The sequence below is a fragment of the Manis javanica genome, chromosome 8 (genome assembly GCF_040802235.1).
Source record: "Manis javanica isolate MJ-LG chromosome 8, MJ_LKY, whole genome shotgun sequence".
NCBI lineage: Eukaryota > Metazoa > Chordata > Mammalia > Pholidota > Manidae > Manis > Manis javanica.
The window spans coordinates 84,066,229-84,084,991 of NC_133163.1; the positions used below are offsets into that span (position 1 = coordinate 84,066,229).

The 18,763-nt window shown below is 43.0% G+C and overlaps 2 protein-coding genes across 4 annotated transcripts in view; one reads left to right on the forward strand and one right to left on the reverse strand.

Annotated features, from left to right (window-relative positions):
* Positions 1-10,794, forward strand: part of AVEN (apoptosis and caspase activation inhibitor) — a 303,004-nt gene extending 292,210 nt beyond the window's left edge. The window contains exon 6 of the transcript XR_012120626.1: positions 10,776-10,794. The gene's annotated coding sequence lies outside the window, so the exon portion shown is untranslated. The remainder of the gene's footprint in view (positions 1-10,775) is intronic.
* RYR3 (ryanodine receptor 3) overlaps positions 1-18,763 on the reverse strand; it is a 506,091-nt gene that overhangs the window by 79,179 nt on the left and 408,149 nt on the right. For all 3 annotated transcript variants that reach the window (XM_036998427.2, XM_036998418.2, XM_036998420.2), the window contains exons 53-64: positions 17,545-17,634; positions 16,024-16,170; positions 15,763-15,825; positions 14,524-14,599; positions 14,286-14,409; positions 11,683-11,798; positions 11,071-11,138; positions 10,009-10,130; positions 5,522-5,571; positions 5,057-5,117; positions 2,990-3,228; positions 1,527-1,608 (exon numbers count right to left, since the gene is read on the reverse strand). In XM_036998427.2, the coding sequence (XP_036854322.2) occupies positions 1,527-1,608; positions 2,990-3,228; positions 5,057-5,117; positions 5,522-5,571; positions 10,009-10,130; positions 11,071-11,138; positions 11,683-11,798; positions 14,286-14,409; positions 14,524-14,599; positions 15,763-15,825; positions 16,024-16,170; positions 17,545-17,634 (1,238 nt within the window). The remainder of the gene's footprint in view (positions 1-1,526; positions 1,609-2,989; positions 3,229-5,056; positions 5,118-5,521; positions 5,572-10,008; positions 10,131-11,070; positions 11,139-11,682; positions 11,799-14,285; positions 14,410-14,523; positions 14,600-15,762; positions 15,826-16,023; positions 16,171-17,544; positions 17,635-18,763) is intronic.

Consider the following 18,763-nt stretch of genomic DNA (forward strand, 5'->3'; position numbering starts at 1 on the left):
GACCTATGGGGGCTTCTTCAAGGTTTGATTTATGCCAATATGGAGTATAAGACACAGGCTCTGGTATTCACAGTGCTGCAGAGAGCAGATAGACAATACAACTGGAATGAATAAGATATAAAAAGCCATGAAGAGCAGTCTTTTTCTGGTCTGACATTTCAGTGTTGACCTTTCTTTTTTTCTTTTAGAGAATAACACAAACACATATGGCTGTATGTACTTACACACCTATAACTGACTGACTAGGAGAGGCATTGATAAAATATTCACAAATGGTCAGTGAAATGAAATATCATAAAGACAACTTTCCATTTCAGTATGAAATGGAAAAAAATGTATTAATTCTCTTGTGATTTGGTATAAAACATGGTTAGAACATTTGTCTGCTCAGTTCCTATTCCTAAATGACAAAACCATTTATCCATATTTTATGTGGAGCAATAAGGAAAGCTATGTAACCAGAGAGCATTAAAATTGTAATCAGAATAAATCAGCTATTATTTCTTTAACTAGTTTCTTGAATTATGGAAGCTATTTGGAAGCTATGATTATGAAGACAGTCATTTCTTCAATATTTTTGGTCACTAACACATGATTTCAAGTCATTAGTTCATTAGTTCTTCAAGTAGCTGACATCTTTTTTTTGTTTTATTGAGAAATTGTAATTAGAATTTTTATAAGTTTTCATGTGAACAGGATTTATTGTTGGTTTCTTTGATAAAGGCATCATAAGCTGAGGAGTCACATGGAAAACAGATACCAAGGGGCTGGTTAGATAAAGAAATTTTAAGCACAAATTCCTTTCACTTTCCTTATTTGAAAAAAAAAAATCTTCCAAGAATAAGACTAAGTCCAGAGTTTGGTTAATACTGTGTTTATCCTTCTGATCTTCCCCATGGATTTAAAAAGAACAACACAACACATGGCATTTGGTGCTGAGAGGCAGGGGGTCACCAAAGGCCTCTACTGCTCCTGGCTGATTAGAGAGGCAAAGCTGGAATCAGACACCTCTGCAGATCAAGTGGTTCAGATTCAAGAACAGCATTACCGCTACCAAATGTGCACTTGTTTAAAACTATAGCTAATCTGACATCTGAGAACAGTCAAGGTCCAGGGTTGTATCACACAAAAACCCATTAGACACTAAAGTAACTGCCTCGTGTCTCTTGAGCTTCTCTGCAAGCTTTAACCACAGGAACTCTGGAAGCTATTTGGAAGCTGTGATTATGAAGAAATAGACATTTCTTCAATATGTTTTGGTCACTAGCACATGATATAGTTTGGCTATATTGCTCCACCAGCCACATACATTTCATCAGCTGTCTCCACTGAAGTCATAAATTTCAACTGCCTCATTACATAGTTAATATTGCTGTAAACATTTCATAACCTTGGCTCAATATCACCATCCCATTTCAGTGAGCATTTTGATTTGCTGGAGTGAAAAGATGTTATTAAGTGCTTAAACACTGTAGGTAACATTTTTCTGAGCCTGCATGTGTTAGCTTCTTTTGTTCACAAATTACCTTTCAACATAGATGTTCTTTCCTGTCCCAAGGGAGTAGAGGCTGCACAGTATGTGGTAGCATGAAATCTGTACATCACCCACTGAAAAGAACAAAGAAGAGCTGTCATTTCCCTGCTCCCGTCCCAGCTCTCCACCTCCTGCACACAGAAACGGTCCACCAACAGGAAGAATGTATTTGCATCACCCAAGAGACAAAGATACCCCTCCCTCTCCTCTCCCCCCCGCTCACAAATACAGCACCTTTTTACCCAGATGCCCATTACTGAACTGGGAGAGAGTGCACTGACAGCACAATACCCCCGACTGAGCCAACCCAGTTCCTTTGCAGAGCTCACAATGCGAACCACATTGCTTCTCAGGGAAAGGAATATGTGACCAATATGTCTTTCCATATGGGATTTTTTTTTTCTCCCAAAGACAGTGACACTGTAGTCACATTTTATCCAGAGAAGTATTTTCTTCCTTTGAAAGGAAGAATGTGAGAAATCTAAAGTTCGAATGAGCCTTTTGTTCACTTCCTAGGAAGATATTTGGAATGTCCCTACCTCTTCAGGTAAATTCTTGACGTCTGCTGCCCCAAGCTCTCTCACAGAGGGCTCTCAAAAGGCAATTCAATCATATCATCATTTTGTCATGTTTCCCAAGGGAAGGGCATGCTCCATTAAGGAATTCACAGTTTAATCTACAGGTTTTGTGCCTCTATCAATGTCTGGAACTCATAATAAGGCTGGGACTGATTTAACACAATGAGAACTAATTAATTTTTTTATTTTTCAACAAGGAAGTGAGCTGTTTCCATGACATGAAATAATGAGTTTCGATATCCTCCGCTCTTTCCTCTTCTCCATGGAAATAATTGATTTTCAGTTGTTCAAGGATAAGGAAGACACAGTCTTAGCTATTGACAACTGGTTAAATTAAATTATGCACCAACATTTAAAGTGTGTGAAACTGAAGCCTGGTGGCAGAATATCTGCACTAGGAGGCTGTACGTGGTAATAAATGCAAGCTAAAATACAATCAACCAACTATAGTCTTCTGAAGCCTCAAATAATAAAATGTTAGCAGCTTTCCTGTGTTCCTCATATCCAGTGAATAAATTAGGGCTCTTAACAGAAAAATTGGTGTCTGAAAAACCCTTGGAACAAACCTTTATCTCTTGCTGGATTACTCAGATAACCTTTTCAAATTAAGTGGGAACACAATGGCTGAGAGCTGAACTAGTGGGAGGAAAATTCTGGTTCTGAATAATAGTGGGAAAAGATGAAACAGCATATACTCAAATTTGGAGGTTTCTTTCTTCCAAGTGTCTATGACTTCATTTTTAAACCTAAGAAAAATAAAGTGTGGAATAAATCTCTCTCTATTCCACTTTCAAATTCAGTTTAAGTGAATGAGCCCCATATTTCCTATCTGTGGCCATGTGCATATAAATCCAGGACAAACAGTAGTATGACTCACAGAGTAAATCCATTCCAAATTGTTGCTGAGCCACGTGCTCAAAGATGGACGTCAAGATGGGGAGCAGAGCCACTGTTGTATAGTTAATATTCTGAGAAACACCTTTAATCTGGGTTCTGGAATGGGTAAACTTCCCAAGCTTCAGGTTTTCTGAAGTCTTCTCTAAGTCCTCTGCAGCATTTTCAAAGAACGCTCGTAACCCAGCCTTCACCAGCTCTGAGCCTGACTTCATGACAGTCCTGTAAACAAACAAGGTTCAAAACCAGAAGCATAATCTAAACTTCTGGCCAACTGCCATCTTGAAACTGGTGACTTGCAGTGCAACCTGGGCAGATGTTTGACACACCAGTCACCTGACGACACTGTGTCAGGAGAAATGGAGAGACAGGTTAGCATCCAGGTAGAAACCTGGATCATAAATCCCAAAGTGGGGTTGGCAACTGGATGGTATACCCAGTTTGAGGGAATTAGTGCTCAGAAAATAGAGAAGATGATTTAGAATGAGATCAGTATTGGCCACCCATTATCTGTGTAATGTTGCAGCTAGCAACAAGCTTCTATAAAGACCTAATTGAAAGGAGGGAGAGGTTAGTGTTTCTTGTAGCTCACCATGGGATAAGCAACTTCTACAAGGACTAGCTAGACATATAAGCTCTCCTATGAAGCAGGACCTCTGAGAGAGAGATAGAAAAGAAATAAATCAACTGAAGCTTAGATTTCTACTAGCTTGCCAGGAATGTCCTAACTTGGAGAAAGGGAGGGAAGGACACCCAGCCCCTTTTAAAATAGACAGTTTAGTTAGCCCACTGAAAAAACCACAGCAGTGTGCCCTGTGAGAATGGAGATTCTCTGTGGGTATCTAGACCTTCCCTCAAAACTATCTCAGTAACACTTAGAATTGGAACAAAGCCTACAAGTCATTTATTATTTTCCACATTCTAAATCTTATTCACAAGTGTGACGGGCTTGGTAAAAGGGCAGATGCTTTTTATCTACAGAATTTTCATGATAATCATCCAACTAACCAGAAAAATACAAACAAGGAAATAAAGTCAGTGAGGCTTGCTCCTGGCCTGAGCTGTCTTAACTTTCTGGTTGGTTTTACCAGGAATGATTATCAAATGCACTGACCTGCCTTTTTTAAGAAATGGACCCTCTTCCGAGGCACTCTGAAGCTTCTGGAAGTCCTCACCCCTGTTACAAGGGATTCAGTGCTCTAGGATGCCGCACCCTAGGATTCAGTGTCTTGGTCTGATCCGCAAACTTTGTGCTATCCTACTATCTACCTGGTAAGCTCGTTTCTCTCAAAACCCCCTTCAGTTACACTTAACTTTTTTTGGTAACCATTCTTAGTTTGTAGTGGATTTTCATCTTCTGGCTGCTGTTTTAGGTTGGTGCCTCTCTTCTGCATTGGGTTTTGTGGTGTGAGTCCTCCCAACTTTGACAAGGGCCCTGCTACATAATGAGTAAGTTAAAGGAAGTTCCCTGTCAATCTTTTTCACTCCTTCTCTCTTGTAAAAGATCTCATCAAATCATTTGTGTTTCTATTACTAGAATTTACACAAATATATTTTAGGACTTCCTTTCCCCTTTAGCCATCCTTCCTGCCAGATCCTCAGGCCTTGGGCTCAAACCTATCTATCCCATCTCCCTGCATTTCCTTCCTTGGCCACTCCAAGTTCCAAGTGCTATGGCTCCCTGCTCCCAGGATGCATCTGGCCTCACCACCATCAGGAAGCTCTTTGATTTTTTGTGGAGAATTAGGTGCAAGGTGGCACTCTGCCACATTATACATTTCATCGTCTGAAAGATGAAGAACTCAGTGAGAGAAGCAAGAATTGATCAGTGCTCAGCTTTTAGTGTTCAGTATGTGCCATGACAGTGGCCCTCCATCTTGTGAACCGAGTAACAGAGTGTAATGCCATGGTAAGATTCATCTTTCCCATCTCCCCTCTCTCCCCAGGCCCTGCAGAGCCATGACATGCCTTCTCTTCAGTACATTCAAGCAAAAGAGAGGGTCAGAGGGGGAGTCTTGAGAAACGACTGGAAAAAACTGGGCAAACTTACCTGGTGTCAAGTGTCTGAGCTAAGATGTGAAGACAGCTCACCATTGTAGTAGAATCGCTCCCTAGAATCAAAACATAGATCCTGTGACTCCCCAAACCATTCAGTCTGTCTTGTAACTGCACTCTTCTCTATAGGCACCAACCACAGCTCGGTGTGATTAACCACCAATGCACAAAGTGCCGGGCCTGTGTTTAGGGATGGTACATTTATCTCTGGCCTGACATGCCTGCTTTATGATGGATGTTAGAGGCAGAGCTTCAAACATTCATTGGTGTGGAAAATCTGAGCTGTAAAGGGGGACAGAGGTCCTTTGTCATACTTCAGACCAATTTTCTGTGGCAAATTTAGGTGACACCTTAGTGCTAAGGCTCACATTGTCTGTGGGAGCCACACATAAAGGCAAAATGAAATTCAGGATAATTACTTGGAAGAGGGAAGCCCTTAGTGATGATTCTCTTCACTTACCGAAGAGGGAAATCCGATGCCGAACAAGAGCAGCGAGTTTGCAGAATAGGCTGAAACAAGAAAAGAATGTAAGCTGAAAAGACACAGAGATTCAAGGGCTAATTTGTATCTCCCCGGGATCCCCACATTATAAAATAAAGAGTGTGTAATGGCACTCTGGGAAGATCCCTGTGTTCCTCTCTAAGCCTCCTCTAGACCATACTAGGAACATGTGTAGATCCTGTTGTCCTGAAGGAGAAGGGACCTCCCCAGTAACTCCAACCTTACAGAAAAAAACCCCTGTGCAACAATGTATTTTGCAGTGATCTGGGTGTTGTGAATGAATGATCCCTTGCTACAGAGTACAGTGTGCTGAAAGGTTCATTTGTATGACATACAGGAACAAATGAGGATTCTGAACAGAATCATGCTCTTTTCATTGTTGCAATGGTTTGCAAATCGTTTTGTAGCCTTCGCTGTGGATGTGAGCCTTTAGATGGGAGGTGGGTAAGAAGACAGGACTGGAAGACTGTTAATGGTTCAGGTATGGGGGATATTATATTGAACAAAGACATTTTAAGACACTGCTTTCCTCTGTCATCTCCCATTAGTCTATGGATCTGACCAGGTTGTGGTCCTCACTGTCCTTGGCAGCTAGGAAAGCCCATTGCTGTGCATTTGTGCTTTTTGCCCCTACTCCATACTTGCACCCATATTTTCTACCATGGAACCCCTTGGAGGTCCAGCTGTGTCTAATTGTTTTCCTTTCCACAGTATCTAACAGAAAGCCTTGCACAGTTAGAAAAGAGCTGTATAAGTGTTTCTGAACATGCTACTGACGGACCCTATCTAGAGGCCCTGGGCCATCAATTGAACCTGGTTGTTGTTGTTCTTGGGAGGAGCTTCCTCAGAACTCTGATATTATCAGACAGTGGCACACCTATGAGATGGGGACCATGGGCTTAGACAAAATAGGGTGAGGGCCTCTGGAAAAAGCAAGGCAAGATATTCACAGTCAAACCAATGTAACAGTGTAAAGTCCCTATTGAAACTCTGTTCAGCATTATGCAAAGTCAAGGTCACACTAATTCTCTAGGGTAAAGATACTAAACTAGGAATATAGACATCTTCAGTGAGATCAGTTAAAGGTCAAAAGGCCAGGAGCAACTTGGCCTGGAATGTTTGAGTGTTCTGCAAGGGTATCTCAGCATAACCTGTGACTTCCCTGTAAACAGCCCTAGCAAACAGATAACAACCCAGCCCACCTTGAGAGTGGGGCAGGTGGCACAAGTCCACACCCTAAGCCCTCAGTTCCCAAAAATCTTCTACTGCCTATAAATCCCCTAGACAACACACCACTCTGGGCTCCCTTGTCCCCTCCTGGTGTGAGCCAGGAGCTCTTTCCTCTCACTTTATTTCTGAATAAAAGTCTCCCTGGCTCTCCTACCTTGACTGTTTACTAAGTTCATTCTTCAACTCCGCAAACAAGAACCCCCGGCATCACCTAGACAACCCTTTTGTAATCCCTTCAGGAATCAGTCCTTCCTAGTTGTGGGCAAAACTGCAGTATTTCCAGAATCTCTCGCCTGGCTTTAGTGCATCTGAATATCAATAGGTGTTCCCAAGGGGTGGAGAGCAGTAGTCCAACTCTGCATCAATAAGTATTTCAAGGGGTGGAGAAAAGTGGTCCATCTACATCTCAATAGGTAATTACAAGGGCATGTGAGGGCTTATCTAGATCAGAAAGGCTGGGTGGAGCTCTGTGCTGCCACAGTCTGGTCAAGTGAGAGACTTGATGACTACTTACAAGAAATGAATGGGTTTCTTAAACTTTATTTCTCCCTTTGACTGTTTTCGGTTTTAGAGGTATTTTGCCCTGGGATTTTCTCCCTGGAGTTACAACGTGGTTTTCAATTAATGCTATGATCTTTTTGGGCTATCTACTGTGTATGTCCGGGGAGAGGAAATCCCGGGGCAAAATATCTCTAAAAACTGAAATTGGTCAAAGGGACAAATACAGTTTAAAATCCATTTATTGCTTACAAACTGCAGTCCTGGGCCTTCTCTCTTTGCTTCTCCAGCAGAAGCAAAACCGGCTCTCCCACTCACAAATTGCAGTCTGGGGCCATCTCTCTCCTTTGCTCCAGAGCAAGCAAGCCAGCCCCCCCCCTCACCCTCTCAAGTTTAGACACGCCCTCGGATTGATATGGAGATGAACTTCTCTCCACCCCTGAGGAATGATGCAAATGCCCTAAAGCCATACTTCTCTCCACTCTTGAGTGTCTGTTGATACGCAGATGTACTAAAGCCATGTGAGACATTCTGGAAATATTACAATTTTACCCACATACTGGGAAATCACAGACTGAGTCCCTCATGGTTAGTCATTTGTTTCTGCAGTAGAAATAAGTTGGAAACTCTGGCCTAGAGCTTAAGAGAACTCAGAGTAAGTTAACAGAAATTTGACAGCCAGCCAGTGTGAAATTAAATATACACAGTTTTTTTTCTCTTCCCATTGTGTTAATTTTTTTCAGAAACAGGTATTTGATGAAAAATCATGGAGTTGCAGGAAGGCGAGAGCCTGCAGGAACCTGAGGCCCGAGGCTCTGCCATGAGCAGCTGGGCTGCCTGGGGAAGCCAGCGCACTGCTCTGGGCGTTAGCGCTCATCTGTAGGTACAGAGTAACCACATGGCCCTCATGCATTTTAGAATTAGAAGCTAATAAACTCAGATATTTCTGGTGAAATGCTTCAAAGTGAATGTATGCTTTGAATAAATACAGAATAATATTTTTGTAACTAAAGCAGGTGCTTGGTTGGTTTGATCCTAATGCTAACATGGCTCTCCGCCCTGCTGTCAGAAGCATGTCTCAAGCATTCTAAGGCCAGGGCCTGAAATTTCCAGAGGCTCCTTCTTTTCCCCTGGAGGGCCCATAATTTGTGCTCAGCCCAGAGTTATGGTCCCCATATGCCTCCCCTTCTCTCAGAATTTGAAGGTGAAGAATTAAAGGGATTAAAGGGATCCCAGGGGAGAGAGTCTGGGAAGCATTGGTGAATGGCATCAGATGCAGAAGAGATGGGATAAGGGCAAAGGAAGCAAACAGGAGGGTCTGGAAATATGGACACATTCAGGGCAGACACAACTGTTTCCGTGGGAAGGCAGTCAGCACACTGATGGATCTGGAAGCTATTTGCAAGGCTGATCAGCTCCTGGTTGTATTTCAGCTGTGACAAATGGTGCCTGGCTGAACAAATGTTACATTTCCATGAATTAATAATCTAAGAAAAATAGATAAAGAAAATAGACACACCTGCCCTCTGTTGGATTATCTGAATATTTCATTTTGCTCCTCATTTCCTTAACTTCTTACAAAATATACTGGTGTATCCTGAAAATATTTAGGGAATCTCTGGTTGGTAACTGATTCAAACTGTGTCCCATTTTGATAGGATGGGATCCTTCTGCTTCATAAAGTAGGTTAAGTAGATAGAGAGGACTGAGTTTCATTCTTGCCATAATTTACTTCTTGGGTCACCACAGGCACTAGAGTGGACCTGCCCAAGCCTCAGTTTCCTCCTCTACAAAATGGACATCATACACAGGCAGTTCTTAGAATTTACAACACTGTGATGCTTCATAATGACACACAAGTGGCCAATAACTCTTGCATATGAAAAACTGAGCTCACTGCTTAGCTACGATGTGTTTAATAAATGTTGGCTAAAACCTAAAGTTGAATATCCTCCCAAAGATAGTGGTATTTAATGGCTTTGCCCTTATAAAGAAAATGCACACTATTTGTTATCAATGGATGCTAGGGAAGACTTGACAGATTGCTTCCATTACAGTCTTTAACTTCTTGCCATTTAGAAGCTAATCTATTCCTTGTCATTCATAAATCAAATAGGAAGAGAACTGGAGGCATGGTAGAATCCATCCCTTAGCCCGATCATGAAATATCCTCTTTATTCTTACCTCTGCTGAGGTGTCCACATGTTTTTACCTCATGAAATGAGAAGGCAGATTGGTGCCTTTGATGAAATTTTTTTGCCTATTAGGAATGTAAGTTGAATTATGTTGCTTTGGGTTTAAAATATGAGATCATCTACACTAGGACTTGTATTATCGGATTCTTTCCAAAAAAAACTTTGAATTTAAGAGCCTGATAAGAATGGGATAAAAAAGTTTCTTCTTGATGTTTTGTGTTTGCTATTCCTAAGCTTCAGAATTACCATCACCTCTTTCTAAACGTTATTTCAGGATAGAAGTTGACCTGACTATGTAAATTTTTCCCAAGCCCTACTGATTATCTTGGTTGCCAAGATAATACACAGAGAAATATGAACATAATTATTTTCAAAACCGAAATGATAACCCAAACCTCTGATCTACCAATCACCAGGCTACAGTTTACTTCTCCCAAAGATTCACTGTTCAGTCCCATGAAATCTGGGGTTTTATATGACTCGTGTTAGCACTATTACCTTCTCTTTCTTTTGTAGACTCACCTGGCCACCATTTCTTTCTCCTTGTGGGAGGCATACCCGCTGCTGCTAAGGGGCTTCAGAGGGGATGACAGGAAGTAGAGGTGGTGATTGGTGAAGTACTGGTCCACCAGCGGGAGGAGAACCTGGGAAATCCACCATAAATTAACTTCTAGGAAGCTAGCCAAGCCCTTCTGTTCATTTTTTAGAAAAAGTTTCTTCTCAGTGAGCCAAAAGCCTCTGAACATTGGGATTTACATGAAGCTCTACCTAGTAAATCCCAGTTTGCTACATATTTTCCTCTTGTATGCTTCACATCAGAGGTCTTGGGGATAGGTAAAATGATAGGGCTACTGACTAAGGGCCAAAAGAAATATGCATATGGCCCTGAGTCAGCATTTTCAGTGGAATCCTGTGGTACACCTGCACTTAGACATTGCTTCCTGGAGATGGCATCCAACAGGCACACTTGGGGCATGGCCTAGCACTACTAGCTTTGAACATCTGTCTCTGCTTCTCAGGCATGGCTACCCAAGGCCTCACATGCATTTAGTCCTCTGAGTAGTGTTGTATGGCAGAGACTGCCCACTGGCACCCACAATCATTCTCCCCTTCTTTCTCTTAGCAACAGAAACGCTTGTGTTTTAGCTGGGCACAGGGTCATCCAGCTTGAGAATGCATTACTCAGACTCCCTTGCAGCTAGGCTAAAATAACTGAGTTACAGCCTCAGGGGTAGAATTTAAAAAAAGCAGCAGCTTATCCTCCCCTCTCCTTTTCCCCATTTCTACAGATGCAGGACAGGTGTTCTGTCTGGCCCACCATGAAGCAGACCACACCTCAGGAGATGGTGGAACATCAAGAGGGAAGAACCTGGGTCCTTGGGTGATGGTGTGGAGCAGAGCAGTCTGGCTACCTCCTTGGACCACCCACCTGCCTTGGGACTGTTCCACAGCAGAGAAATACATGTCCAGCTCATTAAAGCCATTGGAATTTTAGATATCTTTGCTGAATCAGTTTAACTTGTACCCTAAATTGCACAGATCCTAGGAAGAAAGTAATTTGGTTAAATGCAGAGGGTCACTTACTTTGGCAAAGAATTTGATCTCCTGGTCATGGGGAGACTTTTCTGTTTTCCCACTACCAACAATGGCTTCTACAGAGACAAAAGTAACACAAAGTTGGCCAGAGTTCAAGCAAAAACAAAACAGTCATAGCATTTTAGAAATAGAGTAGCTTTTCTAAAGGTCTTTTGATTTTACAGTTTATCTTCTATTTTACAAAGTACTTTTCAATTGAGCTGGTTAGTTATTTGTGTCAATTCTTGAAGCTGTTTCCCTACCCTTTTCTCCACATTATTGAGAACAGTTTCAGAAAGGCCGAGTCATATGCCCACAGTCATAGACAAAACAATGGAAAAGTTAAAATAGGATGCATTACATGTAAAATGACAAATGGTTCAATTGAACTCAAACCCAGTAGAGAAACAAAGGACGAAACAGATTTATTTAAGTGTAATGGGGGTGGGGTGTGGGAAGGGGGAATCTCAGCCACTATTTTCCATCCCCCACCCCAAAACCATATGTCTAAATAAATCATGAACAGCTACTGAAGCATCATCCTTTAATAAAGGAATATCAAATTCTTTTGTACATTATGAGAAGCACACAGATTTTGTGATATCTCACAATGATACTTACCCAAATGAGCAATAAACTCTTGAGCAGAATCAACATATTTCAGGATCTTCTTCAAAAACTTATAGGCAAACCTCTTTTCCATGGAGGAGGCGTCCAGCTCCAGATCCTTCATACCCCTAGGTTAGAAATGGGTGAACCCAGGAAGTAACAGCACCATGTGACTTTGCAGTATCAGCAATCCAAGCTACACCTAGGTTAGAAATGGGTGAACCCAGGAAGTAACAGCACCATGTGACTTTGCAGTATCAGCAATCCAAGCTACACTGACTTCATTTTCCAAATGTTAATGGTTATTCTGGTTTAGTGACCTGATTCATCATTTGACTGACTTACCCTGGCATCTGGAACCTGCCTCTGTGTGCATACAACACCTGTACTGCAATAATTTCTGAAAGGATTTTTCAGTAAGATCTTACCATTCATTCAACAAATACTGAACTGGGGACACACCAGAGAAGCAAACAAGAAACTTTACTCTCATGGAACTTTCGTGGCTAGCTGTAAACAGACATAAACAATATGTAAAAGAAAATATAAACTATATGGAATGCTAGAAGTTACTAAGTTTTGTGAAAAACAAAAATTAAAGCAGGCTGAGAGGGCCTATGAGAGCCTGAAGTGGGGCCAGCATATGATAGTGTTACACAGGGCAATCAGTGCAGGTCTCATTGGGAGGAGGACATCAGAGTAAATGCTGGAAGGAAGTGAGTCACATGGACACATGGGGAGGGAGCTTTCCAGGCAGAAGGAGTGGTGGTGCAAAGGTCTGGAGGGAGAAGCACACGTGCTGAGTTGAAGGAATATGGCAGAGGCTTGTGTGGATGGAATGGAAGTGAGAAGGCAGAGTGTGGGTGGGCAGTGCAGTAAATCATTAGGGCCTTGTGGGCCATCCTTAAAATTTTGCTTTTGCTTTGAGATGGAAAGCCACTGAAAGTTTTGAGTAGAGAAATGACATTCTAAAAGAATTACTTTAGTTGCTAGGTTTAAAACTGACCATGGGGGTCAAGGGTTGCACAGCAGGCTGCCCAGGGAGGAGGCTCATGCAGGAATGATGGTGATGGCATGGCATGGGTGAGAAGTGGTCAGATTCTGGGTGCCTTTTAATGGTAGAACCATCAGGATTTCCTGAAGGATTAGATGTGCATTGGGAGAAAAAGAGAAGAGTCGAGGTTTTTGGCTTGAGCATGGGGAGAGCAGGAGAGGCTGAGGATATAGCAGGTCTGAGCATGCACAGCAGGAAAGCAGGAGATCTGGTGTCAGCAGTCTTTGTCCTCATCTGCACATCCAAATGACCTCCACAGGGGCTGGCACATGGCAAACACCTATTAGGATATGTCAGCTGAATTCGATTATCCTTGTTTTATCTCCCTATTTCCTTTTCAGTTATAGTAAGGAGGGATTTTTCATTTCTCTGAGCAAGTTCTTTATCAGCAAATCACAGTAGGAATTTATCTTGGTGTTGAGAACAGGATTAAAATGACGATGGGAGTCTTTCTCAAATGCTTCCCTGGAGGCTGTCTCCCACTGTCTGACCTTTCCTGCTCGACAATAGGGCAAATAAGTTTTGTTATTTCTGCAAATGAGCTACAACAGAAACATTCGTATGGATTTTTATTTGGGTGTTTGCCATACAGTGGCAGAGATTCTGTAGGCAACTAAAAGATGAAGCATCAGCCTCCGCAAATGTTTCCTTCTGGAGGCTTGCTTTTCAATTCCACAAAGGACTCAGCAAGCAGGATCCTGCATCACATACCACCACTGACATCTGACCAGCAAGAATCAGGTTCTACCTTTATGACTTAAGCAGCCAAGACCATCTTCATATAAAACATTCCTCTAGATAATTCTGACAAACATGTGTTGAGATAAAAGGTCTCAGGAAATCATGATTTGTTCCATCTCCCCAGGGGAGCTGGATCTTCATAAGTATCTGTTCCCTATGTTCCAAGACTGTTTATGGCAGTTATGCTTACTGCTGCAAATTTGAAACTTAATTAAATATCATATAGAATGACAAAATAAAAGTGTGAAGAAAACTGTTGATTCTATGAGAACTAAGCTGCATATTTTGCAAGAACCTGAAGTTCAAGTTTCCAAGTACAGAGTTCCTGAATTACGTCTGAGTGAGACAACTGTAAAAGGCAGGGGAGGAAACTGGGAAAAAAAATCTAGAAAAATACTGTACTTACATTGTTTTCTCTGTGCCTTAATTCTCACTGCTTTTGAAAGAAGCCCCAATTCTAAAGCTGTGAGGATGCATTATGGATATGGCTTAGAACTCCGATAGATAAAACATACAAAAAAATAAAAAAGATTGTGGGGCCTAGAGCACAATATCTGTGAATGAATGCATATTTATATGTTTTAAGTTACAATTAAATGTTCAAGGTACATATACATAATTTATCATAGTTCTTTGCTGTAACTGATTTTTAAAAATTGATGTCAGCCAGTCCTGTTATATCAGAAAAGAGGGTTTCACGCTCTAAAATAAAAATTTTTTCATTTCAAAAGACTGAACCAGTTTTGCAAGCAGGTGGAGAGGGAGAGAGCAAACCCAGCGGCCAGCCCATCCCACTAGCATCGCCTGGAAGATGACTTACCTAGAAACCATAATGCCGTTCACTTGGAGGAATTTAAACAAGTCCTGTGCCTTCTCTCGGTCCCTGAACTTTTCCTTGGCAGTCAAGGTGTCATATGGCACCAAAAGGGGGTGACTGCCACTACCTGGGGTCAGGATAGGGAGAAATGACAAAATATTTGGCTCTTTGCATTTCTGGGAGAAATGACCTGCCCCCCCCCAGCTCACCTTCTGCAGAGGGTGCTGTGAACCCAGCTCACCTTTGCTCTCCAGCTCCAGCTTCTTCTTCTTGGCCCAGATGTTGTGATAATTCTCAGCCACAACCTCCACCATTCCCTGTGTCCCATCAGGAGACAACAGAGTGAAGGCAAGCATGAAAAATGGGTTCCTACCTGCCAGGCTATTTTAGGCAGCCTCAGGAGCAGAGCGCCACCAGATGCTAACGGCTCATTGCTAAGTGTCTCCCATCACTAATTAGTCCATGCTTCTGCCCCTCATTAGTTTTATATCTTCCCATACACAGAGAAAACAATTTCTAATTCTGTCCTTCCCTTGTAACTTGTTATCCTGGCAGGTGGACACATTTATGAGGAAACACACATTTTCACTTGAAACTGAATTCTGGTGGCACTTCATTTGTCAAAAGAGTTCTGTATCTTACCCTTGACCTGAGACAGGGAGCTGGGAGGGGGTGTCCAGCAAATACCTAAAATTCCTGAAACCCAGCTTGACCCTCTATAAATAATCACATCTTGGAGAAAATGGCTGCAAATAAGATTTCTCAAATAGAATTCATTTGTGTAAGGTTCATAGAACAGTGACCTGGAGTGAAGGGTGAACTCTGAAAAGAAACTTTTTCTCAGGCCCAGAGGGTTGCCCTGATCAGCTCTCTGAAGAGTAACTGCATCAAGCCGCGGCTGCGCTGCTCACGGCCACCAACGTGTTCAAGAGAGCAGGAACGGGAGGAGCCTTAGGGCTGTGCTTTGATCCTCTTGCCTGTAGGTGCCCCGAAATCCTGCAACGACTGCTTGTCTGCACCATGATGGGGGACTCGATAGAACCCACTATGGGATATCCAAGTGTCCTCATGGCCGGGGAGACCAACTAGGACCAGGGAAGCACCCCAGCCTGGGGCTGTTTCACAGATTTGCTCCCAGCTCTTAGTCTATTTACTGCTCATTTCTCCTTGCTTTTATTCATCCTATTTTGTGTTTTGATACAGTAATTTGCTGTTTATTTCCCGTTTATTGAGTCATTGCCTGTTATACTATCCCTGGAAGCAAGGTAAAGCCTCACCTTACTAGATGATTGGTTAATTCTGCTGAGGCTTTCCCTGTGGCCTCTGCCCAATGTGGCTTCTCCTGAGTTTTTATATTTTAGTGCTGACATGTTCCAGGCATTCTTTCTTTTTTTTTTAAAACTCCTTGGAGGGTAGTACATCCTGCATTTGAGGGGTTTCAGAGAGCAAGTCACGCTATTCTGAAAGAGTCGACACTGACCTGAAGCTCTCTCGAGAGCACAACGTTGGAGAGGTCCAGGGGGGCAGGTGTGTAGCTGTTGCCCTAGGAAAGCAAAGGCAGAATCACTACGTTTGCCATTATTCTCCTTCTTCTTATCAGCATCTCTGACTTCAGCTGCCAGAGATGTATCCCCAGGGCTTGTCCTTGCTAGTCCTAGCCTCTGATACCGCAGCAAGAGCTTTCCCAGACCCCCGTGGGTTGTACTGGCCCAGCATTGGCCTCTGGGCACAGCTGCCATACCTGGCTGGCCTGGGGCACACTTCGAAGCTTCTCACTTTCCCGCTGTTGGACTAGGGCTTCTCCTTCCTTGGCCCTCTCTACAGTCCAGCCCACAGCCAGCATAGTTTTCAGGGACTCTCTGGCAGGCCAGCGATAAATTTCCTTCTCCTGGAAGAAAACCAAGCAGAAGAGCATTGCAGAGCATGTCCCAGAACCGATTGGCCTGTCTCCCTTTGCAGGTGGGATCCCACAGTGGACAGGGGTGCTACCTGGCTCCAGCCTCCTTTTACTAGGTCAAAATAACCTCTACAGCATCTTGTCTGAATGACATAACCAGTCGTTCTGTACAAGTACAGTCTCCTGTGTTCAAAGGGAATGTACCAGGCATCATCCACAGTTTGTAGAAAAGGAACAAGAATAAGAGAGTTACTCCTCATGTTCTAGAAGCTATTTAGCAGGATTTGTCAAAATGCATCTGCACAAAGCTCTCCTTCGAGCTTGGGAATTAAAATTCTTATATTTAGAATTGTCTTTTGAGTGCTTCACGATTTTTTTTAAGGTATCATTGGTACCTTATAAAGGTTTCACAAGAAAAACAATCTGATTATTACATTCACTCTTATTATCGAGTCCCTCCCCAGACCCCACTGCAGTCACTGTCCATCAGTGTACTTAGATGCCACAGAGTCCCTATTTATCTTCTCTGAGCTACACTGTTTTCCCCGTGACCCCCCCAACACCATATGCACCAATCATGATGCCCCACAATCCCCTTCTCCCTCCCTCCCCACCTACTCTCTCCCACCCCTCCCCTTTGGTAACCACTAGTCCCTTCCTGGAGTTTGTGAGTCTGCTGCTGTTTTGTTCCTTCAATTTTGCTTCATTGTTATACTCCACAAATGAGGGAAATCATTTGGTACTCGTCTTTCTCTGCCTGGCTTATTTCACTGGTGCTTCACGATTTTATAGACGGTCAATATGCACACAAAGAGAAGCATACCATTCTTTACATGTGACATGAGGCCTAAAGCTTATAAGGAACTCTTACTGACACCAAGATAGGAATTCAGAGTTGAGTTGAACAAAATTTTTAAATTAAAAACCCAACAACTACCACTGAGAAAGCCAGCCCTATTTCCCTGGGATTCTCTTCTCTACTTCCTTTGTCACATATGGGAGAAATTTCTATCTGAATTTTCACCAGCAATTCAAGTGTCCCCCTCTTCCCCAACTATCCTGCCTCAATAATCCAACAAAAGACCTTCTGTATAATTTGCAAGTGAACTACAGGTGCTTTTTGGCCCAGCCTCCAAGTGCTGGCTGTTACTTCTTCTGCCAACAGGCTCTCAGAACCAAAGAACAGAAAGAGGCCCTTGGGAACTGGTCCTGGGGCTCTTGTCCACCTAGAAGCTCCTGAGGGGTTTAAGGTTTCCCAGCAACTTGAGGGTGAAAGTGCCCTGAACTCCTCTGACCCTGTGATACAACTTCCAAGGAAGGAAACTCCGCACAGCCACTCGGCGTGAGCACAGGCCAGTTCCTTACCTTCTCTGTTAAAGTCCTGAAAGGCCTTATCAGCGGATGAGTCTTCACGTTTTCGTCCAGGGAAATTCCATATTTCCATCCATTCTGACTCTGTAGAAATGTTCTCAGTTCAAATATCGTAGGCACCCAAAGAGCCCTGCTATGTGACCCAGACCCTAGCTTCTCTTTTCACTGAACAAGTGGAATAATGGAATGTGACAGAGCTTGGAAATTAGCCTCCAAAATATCTAATTGATCCACTAAGGCTGTCAGGCTCTCTGCCCCCTGAAGTTTGAACTCTGCTCTTTTATTTTTTCTTGTTTTAGAAGCTGTCCTCTCCACTTCACTCACTTGTGTTTCAGACCACTACAGACAGGAGGATGTTTCAGAAGAGCCAGAGGAACAATGCTTCTCAGGCCAATGTGTCACGTTCCCAGGCAAGGGCAGAGGTCAAGGCTAAAGGTACATGAGGACTGGACCACTACGTGGAGGGTCTGATTTGGTTTGCACCCCTTGTCCACTAACCCCAGAGCAAAACTGTAGCAATGCAAGTTTCCCAGTGCCCCAGAGGTCTAACAACTTCCAAAGCCACTCGACAAATACTGGTTGGATGCCCACTACAGCACGCCAGGTTGGTCTGAGGCATAGGATACAGAGCTACAGATTTCTGAATGCAGAGACTGAGTACGAGTACTTGATCTCCATAACCTCACAGTGCCCAAACTCCTGCTTTTTCTCAATTTCTGCCGGCACTCACTTGTTCATATATATGTTCCTCAAGTTTCTGTCCCTTCTCAAGGGCATTCTCCCTGGGGGATGTAATCTAGGCCCACGGTCTGCAAGTGGACTAATCTCAAATCAGTAGTTTCAGCCCAGATGTAATTTCCAAATCTATTTAAACTGTGCTTAGCTGTCCACAGGTACTTCCCAACATGTCAGAAACAGAACCTGGCATTTTACTTCTCTAAATGGCTCCCTTTCTGGGTTCCTAGTTTCTCAGTGAACAGTGCCAGCTTATACTCACTTTCCAAGGCATAAATGTGGGTATCTTTCCTGACACCCACTTCCTCTGCACCTGCTCACATGGGTTTAGCCCCCTAGACCTATTCATTTGTGTGCCTCTCCCTAGCTTCCCTGCCAGCATTTTAGTCCAGCCACAGGAGCTCTCACCTGGGTTACTGCAATAGCTTGCTCCGTGGTCTCTCTGCCTCTGGTCTTGCCACCTCTCCATGGTCTCTGT